General features: G+C 37.2%; 3 protein-coding genes across 12 annotated transcripts; 2 read left to right on the forward strand and 1 right to left on the reverse strand.

The window, feature by feature from the left end:
- The first annotated feature begins 262 nt into the window (after window positions 1–262).
- Window positions 263–4,243, forward strand: LOC111781046 (serine/threonine-protein kinase PCRK1). Of its 3 annotated transcripts, XM_087120344.1 has the most exons (6): window positions 263–479; window positions 709–863; window positions 1,359–1,747; window positions 2,560–2,817; window positions 2,896–3,018; window positions 3,371–4,243. In XM_087120344.1, exons 2-6 carry the CDS (start codon window positions 848–850, stop codon window positions 3,884–3,886), a joined length of 1,302 nt encoding a protein of 433 aa, XP_086976470.1. In that variant the 5' UTR covers window positions 263–479; window positions 709–847; the 3' UTR covers window positions 3,887–4,243. The 3 variants fall into 3 exon arrangements, with proteins under 3 accessions (XP_086976470.1, XP_023517211.1, XP_086976471.1); XM_023661443.2 differs by having other exon boundaries at window positions 263–863; XM_087120345.1 differs by lacking the exons at window positions 263–479; window positions 709–863 and adding an exon at window positions 884–1,171.
- A 1,888-nt stretch (window positions 4,244–6,131) lies between these two features.
- Window positions 6,132–14,103, forward strand: LOC111782058 (OVARIAN TUMOR DOMAIN-containing deubiquitinating enzyme 12). 8 transcript variants are annotated; one of them, XR_015414464.1, is made up of 16 exons: window positions 6,132–6,252; window positions 6,736–7,145; window positions 7,253–7,395; window positions 8,005–8,078; window positions 8,163–8,217; window positions 8,303–8,377; window positions 8,475–8,548; window positions 8,634–8,682; window positions 9,012–9,096; window positions 9,364–9,420; window positions 9,562–9,644; window positions 10,072–10,313; window positions 10,392–12,172; window positions 12,876–12,996; window positions 13,111–13,891; window positions 13,990–14,103. XR_015414464.1 is itself a non-coding variant. In XM_023662835.2 (12 exons), the coding sequence occupies exons 2-11, from the start codon at window positions 6,836–6,838 to the stop codon at window positions 9,627–9,629; spliced, it is 984 nt and encodes a 327-aa protein (XP_023518603.1). In that variant the 5' UTR covers window positions 6,132–6,252; window positions 6,736–6,835; the 3' UTR covers window positions 9,630–9,644; window positions 10,072–10,214. The 8 variants fall into 8 exon arrangements, 5 of the variants coding, with proteins under 5 accessions (XP_023518603.1, XP_086976273.1, XP_086976272.1 ...); XR_015414463.1 differs by lacking the exons at window positions 10,392–12,172; window positions 12,876–12,996; window positions 13,111–13,891; window positions 13,990–14,103 and adding an exon at window positions 9,937–9,971 and having other exon boundaries at window positions 10,072–10,214; XM_023662835.2 differs by lacking the exons at window positions 10,392–12,172; window positions 12,876–12,996; window positions 13,111–13,891; window positions 13,990–14,103 and having other exon boundaries at window positions 6,736–7,142; window positions 7,256–7,395; window positions 10,072–10,214.
- Window positions 10,197–11,005, reverse strand: LOC111782059 (transcription factor TCP11). Its single transcript, XM_023662837.2, has one exon. It carries the CDS (start codon window positions 11,003–11,005, stop codon window positions 10,376–10,378), a length of 630 nt encoding a protein of 209 aa, XP_023518605.2. The 3' UTR covers window positions 10,197–10,375.
- Window positions 14,104–14,585: the final 482 nt, after the last annotated feature.

Raw genomic sequence — 14,585 nt, forward strand, 5'->3', positions numbered from 1 at the left:
AGAAAAAAATAAAAGAAAAAATATTAAATTACGGATATCTAAAATATACTCTATAACTAATTATTAAAATATATTCTTCAGATATATAATTTTTATTTTTATTTTATTTTTTATAATAAGCATTTTTATATCTTAACTAAATAATTTATTTTTAACAAAGTTACTTAAAAATTAGACAATATATAATTTAAAATAATTAAATTTGTTAAAATTAAACAAGATTTCTAAAACTACCAAAATCTCGGAGGCTAAGTGGAGCATTGACAGAGTTGCAGAGAGGGAAAGATCACGGCCGAAGATGGAATCCACTTCAATCCCATCCATGTTCACATTACTTCAAAAAATGGCGAAAAGGTAAGAAACTTTTTGGCTTTGGGGTTGGTGAAGCAGTTGCCTGGCTCCTTCCGCGGCTTCAATTCTGGTTCTAGAGGACCCCATTTGCAGCCATGGCGGGCCCTAAGAATTGCTATCGCTTCCCAGTGACTTCTTTCCACGAACCTCATCTATTGACTTTGCCCATGTTTCTCAACTCCTCGCCTTCAATTTTCCCTGCCATTCTTCATTTCTTAATTAAGATTGTCGTTTTCATCTGTTAATTCTAGTTCCCGAACCAATCACTTGCTATTGAAATGATATTATGCACCGTAGAATCAGATTGCCCGTTCGTTAATCTCGGTTCGTTAGCTGACCTGACCGATTGACTTATAGCTTCCGTGTGAAGACTCTCAAAACATTGCCGAGTCCGTCTTCTATCGTTCCACAGTTTTCTACGTTATTTGGGCATTTTCCCCCCTGGGGTTTCTTCCTGAATTGCAAATTAGTTTGAATTCATGGTTCTTGCAGTCCTATGAAAAGCGTAAAAGGTTCCATTCTCTGATTCTGATCTTTTTTCTTTTTGTTATTAATCTGTGGTGCTGTTCTCTTTTTGAATATCTTCACATGTTCTGTTTAGACGCGTATTTCTTTTTGTTATAACGGATGGGCCGATTTGAATAGAAGTGCTGTTTTCTTAATTGATTATTTTCTTGGGCGTTGAACTGGTTTATCATTTGGATTATCATGAAGAGTAGAAACTTGAAGCAGGTGCAGGAACTGGAATTCGGTGGACTCTGTTTTCTTTATTAATGGGAGAATTGTAGACATTTCTTCCAATTAGATGGTGATCTAGTTTGTGGGTATTTTAGTGCTTGAAGCATTGTTGAGATTGGAAATCAAGGCTTGGCTTGGATTGTTGAACATTTTGTTATGTTCTTTTAATCCATTCCTTTGACTTGTAGTTGATTTTTCCTGTTTGATATCCAGATTGATTCTGAGCTACTTTTAGATCAGTACCTGAAGAGTCATTGTTTTGATTTCAGGAGGCATGCGTTGGTTTTTCTCAGTTTGTATTTGTGACAAGAGGGATAAACCAATGAACTCGAATACGACACCGGTTATGTCCACTAATTCCACGAACACTGAGGCTGAAGCTGGTAGATCTGGTTCTGAACTTAATTCACAAAATGTTTCTAACAGTAGCTCAGAATCCTCAAGGAGAAATTATATACAAAGCATGTCTGAAAGAGCTAGCAACCTCCGAGTCTTTACCGTGTCCGATCTCAAATCAGCTACTAAAAATTTCAGTCGAACTTTTATGGTTGGAGAAGGTGGTTTTGGATGCGTTTATAGAGGGATAATCAAGAGTGCAGACGATCCATCTCAAAAAATAAAAGTTGCTGTCAAACAGCTTGGTAAAAGAGGATTGCAGGCAAGCTTTCTGTCTTGTGATATTAAGTAGCAAGCTTTAGTCTTGATCAAAGGTTAAGGCTAACTTAACTTTCTTTTTCATTTGAAAATATCTTATTGAGCAAAGTGCATTAGCAATTCCATGGAAGATAAAGAATGTTGGTGGGTTTTATAGAGTTTTTTTTGCATACTGTCATGGAAGATATAGTGTATTCTTGTATTCATGTGTAAGTCTTAATGAGTATAACTTACATGAAACAATCTTCATTACTGAATGCATCATATATGGCTTTCATATACTACATTGGCAAATGTATGTTCTAAACCTAACTGTTGTATGGCGAACAACTACATGCTACTTTTGAATTGATTATAGAAAATACACTAATGACATACTATAATCTTCTTGTGAGGTCGGATGTGGAAACATCTCCCTAGTAGACACATTTTAAAATTGTGAGGTTGACGCGATTCGTAATGGGCCAAAGCGGACAATATCTACTAGCGGTAGCTTGAGCTGTTACAAATGGTATCAGAGCTAAGCACCAAGCGATGTGCCAGCGAGAAAGCTGGGCCCCAAAAGGGGTATATTGTGAGGTCGCATATTGATTTGAGAGGGGAACGGAACATTATTTATAAGGGTGTAGAAACCTCTCCCTAATAAATGCGTTTTAAAACCATGAGGTTGACGGCAATACGCAACGGGGCAAAGCAGACAATATCTACTAGCAGTGGGCTTGGGCTGTTACATAATGATTTTCATTTTGCGTGATCACAAGAAATCATCCCAGGATTAGTCGTTTGCATATTGAGTCTCTGCCCTCTTGTTTGCAGGGTCACAAGGAGTGGGTGACAGAAGTGAATTTTCTTGGATTTGCTGAACATCCAAACCTTGTTAAATTGGTTGGCTACTGTGCTGACGACGACGAAAGAGGAATACAGCGTCTACTGGTTTATGAGTTTTTGGCTAATGGAAGCGTGTTGGACCATTTATCGAGTCGAGAGACAACTCTTTCCTGGGCCATGAGATTAAGAATTGCCCGGGATGCTGCTCGCGGACTAACATATCTTCATGAAGAATTAGATGTTCAGGTACTTTTCTTCCTTTGTGTAAGCAACTTTTCCTGGGCTTTTGGGTCATGTATCTTTATTCCCTGAAGAATTTTGCAGATAATCTTCCGGGATTTCAAATCTTCAAACATTCTTCTGGATGAACAATGGAATGCGAAGCTATCGGACTTCGGACTCGCCAGGCTAGGACCTCCAGAAGGGTTTACTCATGTCTCCACAGCGGTATGCTCAAATAGTACCACCCCCTTTACTTAATATTAATCGAATACTGCTCAATTCCGACCACAAAAACCAAACACGCTCATGAGCACACACATAGATAAATATCTGACACGCTCGTGAGCAATTTTTTATGCTGCACTGTCTGGAACTCGTACCACGGTGCTTAATAGGATTGTCATTGTAGAGTTCAGCTTTGGCTTTTGAGTTGCTATATTGGACAGAGTTATCTCAGAGTTGTAACAAATATACGAAAGTACTAGTTCCAATTGACAAGAATCATAATGCTGTAGTTTTGTTTAGAACTTTTTGTGTTTTCTTAGCACTCAATAAATATGACAACAATGCACACCAGATTGTAGGAACAATGGGATATGCAGCTCCTGAGTATGTTCAGACTGGACGTCTCACATCCAAGACCGACGTATGGAGCTATGGGGTCTTCCTATACGAACTCATAACTGGTAGGGTCCCCATAGACCGAAACCGTCCAAAGAGCGAGCAGAAGCTTTTAGAATGGGTAAGGCCATATCTGTCAGACACAAAGAAGTTCCAGCTCATACTGGATCCAAAGCTGAAGGGGAAATCACACATCAAATCTGCATATAAGCTGTCGAATGTAGCGAACCGTTGCCTTGTTCGAAATCCGAAGAATCGTCCAAAGATGAGCAATATTTTGGAAATGGTTAGCCAGATTGCAGAAGCATGGACAGAAACGGGAAACTCACAAGCTCCCTTGGAAACTCTTACATCATCAAAAACTCCCAAGCCTGCGGAGCCATGGAATGATAGAAAAACCATAGATTCTCGACATAGAAACAATGGTTGGTTTTCGTGTTTATCGGCACCAAAGCTTTTGAAAACGTGCTGATTGAAGTAACAGTTAACGAGTTTGGGCGATCGATTTCAAGTGCCAGGTAGATGATAATCCTGTAACATATGCTTCTGTTTTTGTGCAGATAAAAGTGGCTAGAACAGCTGCTTTTCCATGCACTAAATCCATTTTTTTCCCTTCTGTTCTTCTTTTTCTTGTTTTAACAAGTTGATAAGCTCATCATAGTTGTTAGCAGTGAAGTGGTTTTATTGTTTAGATAGTCCGCTTGCTTTCTCTTGGCTTTTGAAGAACTCCATATAAGCATCTGTGACTAGGAGGCTGACTAATTGTAAACAGTCATATTTAACATTACAATATACATAATAATACTTTTGTTTTTCTTCGTTTTTTAAATGAACTTTGTTTGATATATTATATTATTGATATACTGATAAGATAAGGAATCAACTACAAGGGGAATAAGATTCGACTTACATTGTTAAGATTCGACTTACATTGTTGATCGAATATCTCAAGGCAAGAACATTGTTTGAGATTCGAATCACTCCACAAGCAAGATCGATCATGTCTAGCTTGAATGATTCTTGTTGATCAAATATCTCAAACATTTGTTTGAGATTCGAATCACTCCACAAGCAAGATTGATTATGTCGAGCTTGAATGATTCTACATGCAACCTAAACTACATTAGCCATAAACTTAGCTATTGGCTAATCATGCAACCTAAACTACATTAGCCATAAACTCATGCAACCTAAACTACATTAGCCATAAACTTAGCCATTGGCTAAAGAAAAGCACAAAGTCTCCTTACAAGAGTGGTAACATTCATACTTTTGGCCATAATTAGCCATGATGTAAATGTAACCGAAATTAAATAAAAAGTCTTAAAATACAATAACTCTAAATTGTAACCCACCCAAAATTTACCACAATCAAACTTCATTCTTCTTCAATGTAACATGAATTGAAACATCTTTTGATAATTTTGACAACCTTTTCTTCACATCTTCATTGAAGTATATTGTATGATTGATGTCTCTTGGTTTATATCATATATTCAAAATAATAATAAAATAATACACTTATATAAACGATATACTCGAAATATAGACGAGATTAATTTACTAAATTGACCGTTGGAGTGACCATTTCAATTTTACTTTTTTTGAATATTTTATTTTAATCAAAATTAGTTTACTTTCTCCATTCCAATATTAAAATTGAATTTTTTTTTTTTTTAAATAGCGATAGCTAACCCACAAGATGATATTAAAATATTATTCATATGAATTACAATAAATGATAAAATAATAAATAATCATTTTAAAAATAATTTTTAACCATGGCAAAACTTCCAAGAATCAAGTCATTGCCACGTCATAGTATGAAAATAATGTATTGGGAACCAATAAATGCTTCAAATTGCATTTATTTATTTATTTATTTTTTTTACTTGAGTGGCAACACCTATAATCTAGAATTTATATAAATGGAAGATAATTTTTTGAGTATACCCATTTTACCCTTTTCAGATATTCGTGGATAAAAGAATGTTCAACCACCCAAACTATAAGGGTTGAATTGGGTTGGATTAGTATTTTGGATAGGGTTGGGTTCATTTTTTTGAATCCGAACTAAATCAGTTCGATTTCGAGTTTGTGTGACCTTCCAATTGAACCGGGCCAAATAAAAATATATAAAATATATTTAAAATACTTTCTTATTAATTATTATTATTTTGTTTAATTTGTATTATTTTGTTATATACATGTTTCTTTCTATTATTTTGTTTAAATTTTTTTTATATTATTTTGTTATTTTATTATTTTATCCTATTTTATTTAACATTTGATGACCGGAGAACTGAGTTGTGAAAAATTTTGGATTGGGTTGGATAAAAAAAATCCTTCAACCCAACTCAATCCGGACCATGTACACCGGTAGTGATGCTTGTGGGTGTAATCGATTTTATAAATGTGAAACATAACTGTACTAATTTAATTATTTACTTGAATGGTTTAATATTTTAATTATTTTTCTTAATTTCTTCTTAAATTTTTAATTATTCTTAAAGTTTCTTAGATAACATATGGTAATTAAAATCACGATCTAACCGTTGAAATGTTTATACCGACACATATGGTAATTGAAAAGAGTTAGTGCGCATAGTTTACACTAATTTTTGTGCTAAAAAATAAAAAATAAATAACATAATAAAATATAGAATTTATAGACATGTGCCTGAACGTTGGTAATATCACAACGCATTAACCGCACAGTAACTGTAAAATTTTGTCGTCGTCCTCTATTGCATCCGTACGCTTCTTTAAATGTGCAGTTCGATAAGAAACTTCATTCTTCAACCTCGTTGATCGCTCTCACCTTTGATTGAACTGGAGGTCAGTGCTTGTTTTTATGCTTAATGTCATAATTTCACTTTCTGATATGCAACTGATTCGTTGATCCAATCCGCCGTTGTCTTAAGGTTCTTATTTTTCTTTGACCAAGTGCTTTGGTTCTTTAATCGTTCTTCTGTTCGTTTTTCAGTTGCCGTTATATCCTTGTTGTTGTTTATACGAGTTCTGTTGTTGTTTGTTTGATTTTGATTTATCCACTCTTGAAAGCTTTGGATTGGTTTGCATGGTTTTTTTTTTTTTTATCCGCATTCGAAGTTATAAATGTATAGAGGCGTTTCTCGTTTAGATCAAAATCAAAATATGTTTCGTATTTGATTTTTGTTTATAAGACTTGGATCTTAGAAGGTACAGTTTGAAGGAAGTTTCGAAATATCCACGAGAACTTGATGTTCTATTGATTATTGATTATTGGTTATTGATCTCGTTTCGTGCTTGTAATCTAGTAGTTCATAATTTTCCTCGTAGGTAGGAGTTGTTGGGTTAGGCATTTTGCAAACTTGTCAAACAGCTACTTCTCTGGAGGAGAAACTACCATTACTTTAGTAGTTGTGACGAGAAGATAGTTATGAACGATTATGATTCCGATGCCATTAGGTGGGGTCTTCGTCTTTTCAATGGGGACTCATCCTATAGTACCGAGTACTTTCATGACATGGCACAACATGATGTTAATTTCGATGACCATTATCATGGAAATCGTTGCAATAATGAAGTTAACCACGTGGAGAACGATGAGATTATTGCACACACTCTTCAGGAGGAGTTTACCCAATTAGAAATCGCAGAGGCCTCGGGCTGTTCAAATGCAGAAGAGCCCTCCCAAACATCTAATTTTGCGCTGGGTTGGAACAATCGGTCCTCAAGAAACTACAGTTCAGATTGTTACAATACTAACTGCATTATTCTTCTTTCCCTATACATGTGTGATAATGATCCTTACAAGTGCGCACAATTTTTTTTTTTTTTTTTTTTTTACAATCTGCAGAAAATGAGTCGGTTGAAGATGAAGTTGAAACTATGGAGCCTTCTAGTTCATGTTCTAGTCCAAGTCATGAAGATAATTACTTTCCATACGGGCATGAGAATCTAGTAGATTGGAAAATGGATCAAATGATTCCAGCGCCTGTGAGATTTTCTATAATTACATTTTTTTTATTTTGGTGTAGTAGTTGAAATAAATTATAGATTCATTATGATGAAAATATTCCCTCTTAAGAGCGATCAATGTATGTCAGACTTTGTATGGAGCATGCTTCTTTGCAGGGACTTGTGACTGCTGACATCTAGGAATACTTTATATCTGGTTAGAATTTGGAATTGTTCTCCTCTTGATTGGGAAATATTTTGTTATGATTTCCGTAGGTGCTTCTCTTTTTTCTTTTTGGGAATTAGTTTGGAATATTTTGAACTATTCTTACATCATTCGTTCATGTGTGTTGTCAGACTGAAATGGGCACTGGAATAAACATTTGGTAGACGTTTTCTCTGTGAACCATCGACATGATCATTCCCGCTATTACTGATTCTTGATTCCCAGCATGCTCACTTATGATTTTCACTATTCATTTAATTGTTTGGACGAGAACCAAGGAATCTTGTCAAACAATATGCTTTCAAAGGCTGATCTCTAGTTCTTTTCCAATCTGTGCTAACATATGTATGTGGCATGGTATTATCCATAGGTTTGTCTGTCTACTACAAAGTTGACTTAAAACTTCTCATGTGATTGTGCAGCATGTCCCAAGAACTAATGGTGAGATTCCTCCAATTGATGAAGTAACTTCAGATCATCAAAGGTTGCTGGATAGGTAATATCTCAAAAACTCTCTTTTGTTCAACATTGGATTTTGGGTATTAACTGTAATGTCTGTCCACTGCCTTTCCAATCCTAGGTTGAAGGTATATGATTTTGTTGAACGAAAGGTTAAAGGGGATGGTAACTGTCAGGTCAGTTGTTTCTCAGGCATGTGGTTCTGGTCACACTTGAACAGTTTGGATTACCTGACATACTCATATCATTTTCGATTCTCAGTTCCGTGCCTTATCAGATCAACTATTTGGAACATCTGAACGCCACAAGTTGGTGAGAGAAAATGTTGTGAATCAGGTTTGTCATTGTTGCTCATAGCTTTACTACCTTGTATCTTCCACATATAATTGACTACTTATCATGGTTTTCTATGTGTCTTTTTTTTCCATACCAGCTCAAGTCACACCAGGAGATTTATGAGGGATATGTTCCCATGGGATACGATGATTATTTGGAAAAGATGTCCATGTATTTTGACTTCTATTTATTTCACTATTTTTCATCCTCCTTTTCTAATCTTATTTGGATAATCCTTATTTTGAAATGTTTACAGGAGTGGTGAGTGGGGTGATCATGTAACACTACAGGCAGCTGCAGATTGGGTACGGTCACCGCATCATCTTGTCTCCGGCTTTGAAGTGTTTTCTCTAGATAGTGTTGGAAGTTTAAAATATGTTTGTTGTTCGTTCATGCAGTGATCCCCAATCATGTCAATTACTTGAATAAAGTAGCTAGCTTGATATGAAAATGAAATGAAAAATGCATGTCCTTATGTCGTTTAAGAACTCTGTTCATTCCTTCCCCAACCCCCCAAAACGAGAATATGTTTCCTCCCTCCATTCTTCCTTCCCCCTTTCTACCTTATTGTTTTGAGAAATTTGTCATTTATGAGTAAAGCAAAATGTCCCCTGATGACCGTTTTATGTTGCAGTATGGCGTTAAGATATTCGTTATGGCTTCTTTCAAGGAAACTTGTTGTATAGAGATCATCCCTAATTTCCAGAAGAAAAAACAAGGTATGAACTCAACTCTCTCATTTTTCTTTGCAATTCCGTAAATTTGACTGAAGAAAAATGGTCTGTGAATACTCATTCATGCTCTGTTTTCCAGTTTTATTATATCCTGTGTACTGCAAAAACAGTATCTCTTTCTAATAAACAAAACCCTTATCTTTCGGATCAAAAAGGGGGGATTTCCAACATTTAGGAACGTGAATCAATGTTACATGTATGTAATTTTGTTTGTAAAGAGCTTCACTTACTATTCCTCTGTGCAATATGCAGTCATTTTCCTGAGCTTTTGGGCAGAGGTGCATTACAATTCAATCTATCCTCAACGGGGTAACTATTTTTAGTCTTCTATTCACAGTGAACTTAGCTGCTTGATACTTATCACTCATATGTTATATGTAAGGTTCATTTCTTCAATTTCCTCAATTCCATAACTCATAGCTCCATATATTCACTCGGATGTTTCCTCAGTTGCAGATGAGCAATCAAATGACTACAGAAAGAGGAGGAGATGGTGGATTTTTGGATCCAAGCATTGAAACTCTAAGCAAAAGGTGCATTACGTCTCCTCTCCTGCTTTTCCCCTTGCTGGTGGTCGTGGTCTTCTTTAAATTTTGAGAAGACTTGCGACACATTCTTTTTACTAATAAGTTTGAGAAACTCGGTCTGTCTTCCTCTGGATCATATTCACCACTTTACATTACATAGATTAATAAAATTTGCTGGCTTCTTGCACTTTGTTAACCCTTGAATTACAAGCTCAACAGATGTAATATTATTGCTCTTGATCAAATGCATTTCTATGAAAAATTATATGAATTCCCTTAAGACTGGGTTCTTTCACAGGGATGGATGATATACTTTGATGAAGAATGTTTGAGGTTTCAAAACTCATCCCAACCTGAACTGAAAGTTCCTTTTTTACAAAATTTTTATTTTAGTTGACAAAAAAAAGTTCAAATAATTAATTTCCAATGCCAGGAATGTTCCTGAACTGTCCCCATTTCATGCCCCACTGAGAATATATTGTAAGACCAGGTGGACAATGGTGGGTCCATTCAATCAGTTTAGCCAGAGAAGATATTTAAATTTCAATAAAAAGAAAAAAAAAAAAAAGATGAATTTCCATTGCAGTAGAAGATTATACAGTTTCTTCATGCCTCTACAAATTCTAGCCATAACCAGAATGAGAGGAAGGTGACCGAAGAAGGGCTGGAAAAAGGGTAAGATTTCCATACTGCAATTTCAAACTGCTGTCTGTGTTCTGTTTGATCATTTCAATTTTCTATTGTTCTCTGAAGATCTCCTCCGCCTCATGTCTCTCCTCCGCCTCGTCCGCCGTCGCCGGCTGCAACAGAAGCGCAGTGAACGGCATGTACCGGTAATCATCCCCGCCATTAGAGTAATCCATCCCGGCCGGCTGGCATAAATTCAAACGGCAGCTCGGCGGTGGCATCCCGAACATTCCCTGCCCACCAGCAGCAGCCACTGCCACCGGCTGAACCCTACAAGCAACCGACGGAGCAGACGACGCCATAACCGAAGAAACGGTGGAGATCGGAGCAGCCGGAACAGTCCCAGTACCAGTGGCTGCGATGATAGAGGGCTCAGCCTGACGGAGAAGCCACTCGATGGTCTCACCATCAGAACGATGGCCAAGCTCGCACGTCAACTGAAAGATGCGAGAGGCACAGAGAGCCGGCATGCGGACACGGCGCCCTCTGCCGTTGACCTTGGTGTGGCGGTCCCTCGAAGATGACGAGGACAAAGCGGTGGAGGATTTGCGATGGACGACGGGTTGCGTGATGTTGGGCAGAGATGAATCAGTGGCGACTGCAAGTGAGTGAGAAGCAGTGGGCTGAGAATGGGGATCGGAGGAAGAGGGAAATTTGTGGGGAAGGATTTCGGATACCATGGTTGAAATAGTATGATTGATGATTTGATTTCAGACGAGGAAGAAATGAAAAGGGGATTTTGTGCTTGTTGATGTTAGAAGGGTGTTAGGGTTCGTTCCGATCGGAATGGAAGAGACTAAGGAGAAGGGGGATTAGGGTTCTGAGGTAATTTTAATAAATACTGGCTCCTCATGTCATGGAGTCGGATAATCAGAGTGGGATGCATGGTGACTTGGACAAGCATCACCGTGACACATGGCTTCTCGTTTCTCCCTTCAGCCTGTGTGATGTGGGGTCCACTTATTCTGTTATTTTCCCTATTAGTTAAATGATTCTTTTAGTAACTAATGGCTTTTAAGTCCAATCTCCTACAAAATCCAAGATCGAGAAAGAAGGGTTTGCTTTGTTTGGAATAAACTTGCAAAGGCTCTCGGAGACTTCCCTCGTAGAATGACGTCTTTTATAAGACTCGACTTTCCTTGAGAAGTGGAACTCAAAGGGAACTAAAAAAAGAGTTTGAGCTAGGGCGACTATCCGCAAGTGTCCCACAGTTACGTCCATTTTTTGGCATGTGGATCTATGATGCCAATGAGAAGTTACACCCAGAGAGATTTGTAGAAGAAAGGAGATGAAATCGAGTGAGAGAAAGTCATGGTGGTGGGGACAGATTAGAAACCACGAGGAAAAACAATTTAAGCTTACCAATGACATGAGATGCAAGAGAGAGCTAAGCAACGACAAGCAACCAGATGAGAAGAGGACAAACGATTAGGTGAGATGAGGAGACGAAACTATTGATGTTGAAGGAAGAATAAGTACTCCAAAACACATCTTAGTTGAAGTTATAATGACGTAGAGTCAGTTAAACATAGTTAGTTGTCTTAGTTGAAGTTATAATGATATATACATCGTTATATTCTAGCTCTTACTTTAACCCGCATGTAAACTTCAGAAGGAAAAAAATCTTGTCCCGGTTTCGGGGTGTGAATTGCTCTGTGAAGCCACTGATAAAGCTCAGAACGAACCCATTGCTTACCAATCCACCGAAAATAAGGACCCAGATCATTCACAGAGACTGAACGGCGAGAAAATTACCAGTGAACAGTTCTAAGGGACTTTCAAGATGCCACCCGAGAAGCATCCTTCATCCTTCTTCTGTTCTTCTTCTTCTTCCTCCTGTTCTTCAGGTAGTATTTGCAGTTTGATATTATGCTCATTTCTTTGCTTTGTGTGATTTTCCTGTTTGGTTTGGCACAAATGTGATGCTTAGAGAGTTTTGTTCAGAATATTTAGAGTTGGGTTTTCCTTATTTGGATTTTGTAGTGCCTCAAATGGCTATGAATGTTGTTTGTGAATCGAATGTGCCCATTAGCTATGCAATGCGGAGTATGTAGAAAGCGCCTATGTAGGACTTTGAGGAGAAGGGTTTAAACACCATGAAAATTTTGAAAATAGTTTTCCAATTGGCTTAAAGCTTACAAAAGTTGTATCATATTCATCTATAATCGATTCTGATCTCTTTTATCATTTAGTTTTCCTAAATTAGCTTTCTCCATGTACATCAAGTGTTTGTAAAAATGCCGCATCTACTCAGGTTTATGTTTGTTATGAAATCCTGCACAATGAAAGTAAGACACTTTTTACCAGACCGATAACAATTCACAACAGCATTGTTAGAACAATAAAGGAGTGTACATCCTAGAAAAACATACAGTCATTCGCGACAGAACGAGAGTTTGATATCTTTAAGAAAACCATAATTTCTGTGCTGGTGTCTGTATTCATGTTTTTTTCCAACACGATTATACATATGCAAGTATTTATATGTACCTGCGTCTCCACTGCATTTGGGAATTCTAATTAATGACTCATTTGATGCTCATTATGAAGATGACACTAAATAGGAGGTTGATCGAGGAGTGTTTGAATTGATGAAGGGAGACAAAGCAACCGTGAGCATCTTGTCTGGAAACTTGCATCAAGCGGTTGAGTGGCTTGGTTTATTATCATCGTAAGATGAACTAAACTTCCTTTTCCTCACCATTCTTATCAATCAATATACAGATGAAAATCCGTATCAACTATATCATTTCTGTCATATTGAGTAAATACAATCATTTTGCAGATCGTTTGTTGGTGAGTCGAAATAGGGCAGGGTGGGGCTGAGATGGGGATGGAGAATTTAAGCCCCATCCTCGAACATGTTCGGCTAACAGGGAGGAATATCTCCTTGCTCATGCTTCCTCCCTCGTTACCCGCCCCATTCAAGATGGGTTCCTACGACCCTCTTTCTTGTAGGTTAAATGAATGTGAGATCCCACATCGGTTGGGGAGGAGAACGAAGCCATTCGAGATGGGTTCCTACAACCCTCTTTCCTATAGGTTAAATGAACGTGAGATCCCACATCGGTTGGGAAGAGAACGAAACATTCTTTATAAGGGTGGGGAAACCTCTCCCTAACAGATGCGTTTTAAAAACCTTGAGGGAAAGTCCGAAAGGGAAAGCCGAAAGAGACAATATCTGCTAGCAGTGGGCTTGAGCTATTACAATGAGCCTCTCTAATTTTTATAATCTTATGTGTACAATTTAGGATAGCTACATTTGGTACGATATTTCATTGCAACCATAACCTTGCTCATTTTGGGATATATTCATTGATTAGTTCTCTAAGCAAGGAGAGAACTGTCAAGTCAACCAGGCTGCAATATAGACGGTCTAAGAAGATAAGGGTGCCAAAACACGCAACAATGATTCATGAGACTTATAATTCAATGGGGAAGATGCACGGAGAAAAACAAGTGAAAATTTTGATCCTAAGAATCTTCTACGACTGTTCTTGTCGGATCCTGAAACAAAGAAGCTTTTAACAGTTCAAGAAGAGTCTGAGTTGATTGTCCAAATCCAGGTATGCATGTGAAGGCTATATTGTTTGTGTGTTTTCAGTTTTCATGTCTTCAATTCATTAGGCTTGTTATACGTGCTTGATAAAGTAACTTTTAACAGGATTTAATGATGTTGGAATTACAGTTGAGAGATTGGATAAGTTACTTTTTATGTCGTGAATTTCGTGTTCATTGCAGCAACCTGTATGGGCTGACCATGATACCACTTTTCAGGTATCTTTCACTTCTTCTCTTTACTTTTGACCTATAAAATAGGACATAAAATTGAACAATGACAGGATACGACTTTAAACATACTGATTTATGAATCTACGATTTTGGATTCTTACCTTCCATAAAGCTTGTATGTGAGATCCCACGTCGGTTGGAGAGAAGAACGAAACACTCTTTATAAAGGTGTGGAAACCTCTTCCTAACAGACACGTTTTAAAAATCTTAAGGTAAGCCCGAAAGAAAAAATCCAAAAATAACAATATCTACTAACAGTGAGTTTGAGTTACGAAAAAAGTAATACTTGTAGAGCGGTGCAGGTTTGCTGGCTTACCAATGAAATTTACTTTATAACAGTAATTATCATCTGACAGGGAAGCTGTTTTAAATGTTAGAAAATAATGATGTCAGGAATGGTGATCATAGTGATGTATTGCCATTATTTGAAAAATCCATCTTTCTCAGTTCCATCATTTGTCTGTTGTC

Source organism: Cucurbita pepo, chromosome 19, assembly GCF_057944985.1.
Source record: "Cucurbita pepo subsp. pepo isolate OVF chromosome 19, ASM5794498v1, whole genome shotgun sequence".
Taxonomy (NCBI): domain Eukaryota; kingdom Viridiplantae; phylum Streptophyta; class Magnoliopsida; order Cucurbitales; family Cucurbitaceae; genus Cucurbita; species Cucurbita pepo.

Bases quoted from the DNA above. Each gene is read 5' to 3' on its own strand.
- LOC111782058 (XM_087120147.1), top strand. From the start codon at position 6,836: ATGAACGATTATGATTCCGATGCCATTAGGTGGGGTCTTCGTCTTTTC. The intron at 8,683-9,011 runs GTACGGTCACCG...TTTATGTTGCAG, and splicing joins TACAGGCAGCTGCAGATTGG to TATGGCGTTAAGATATTCGT. The intron at 9,097-9,363 runs GTATGAACTCAA...TGCAATATGCAG, and splicing joins TTTCCAGAAGAAAAAACAAG to TCATTTTCCTGAGCTTTTGG.
- LOC111782059 (XM_023662837.2), bottom strand. From the start codon at position 11,005: ATGGTATCCGAAATCCTTCCCCACAAATTTCCCTCTTCCTCCGATCCC.
- LOC111781046 (XM_023661443.2), top strand. The intron at 1,748-2,559 runs GCAAGCTTTCTG...TCTTGTTTGCAG, and splicing joins TTGGTAAAAGAGGATTGCAG to GGTCACAAGGAGTGGGTGAC. The intron at 2,818-2,895 runs GTACTTTTCTTC...AGAATTTTGCAG, and splicing joins ATGAAGAATTAGATGTTCAG to ATAATCTTCCGGGATTTCAA.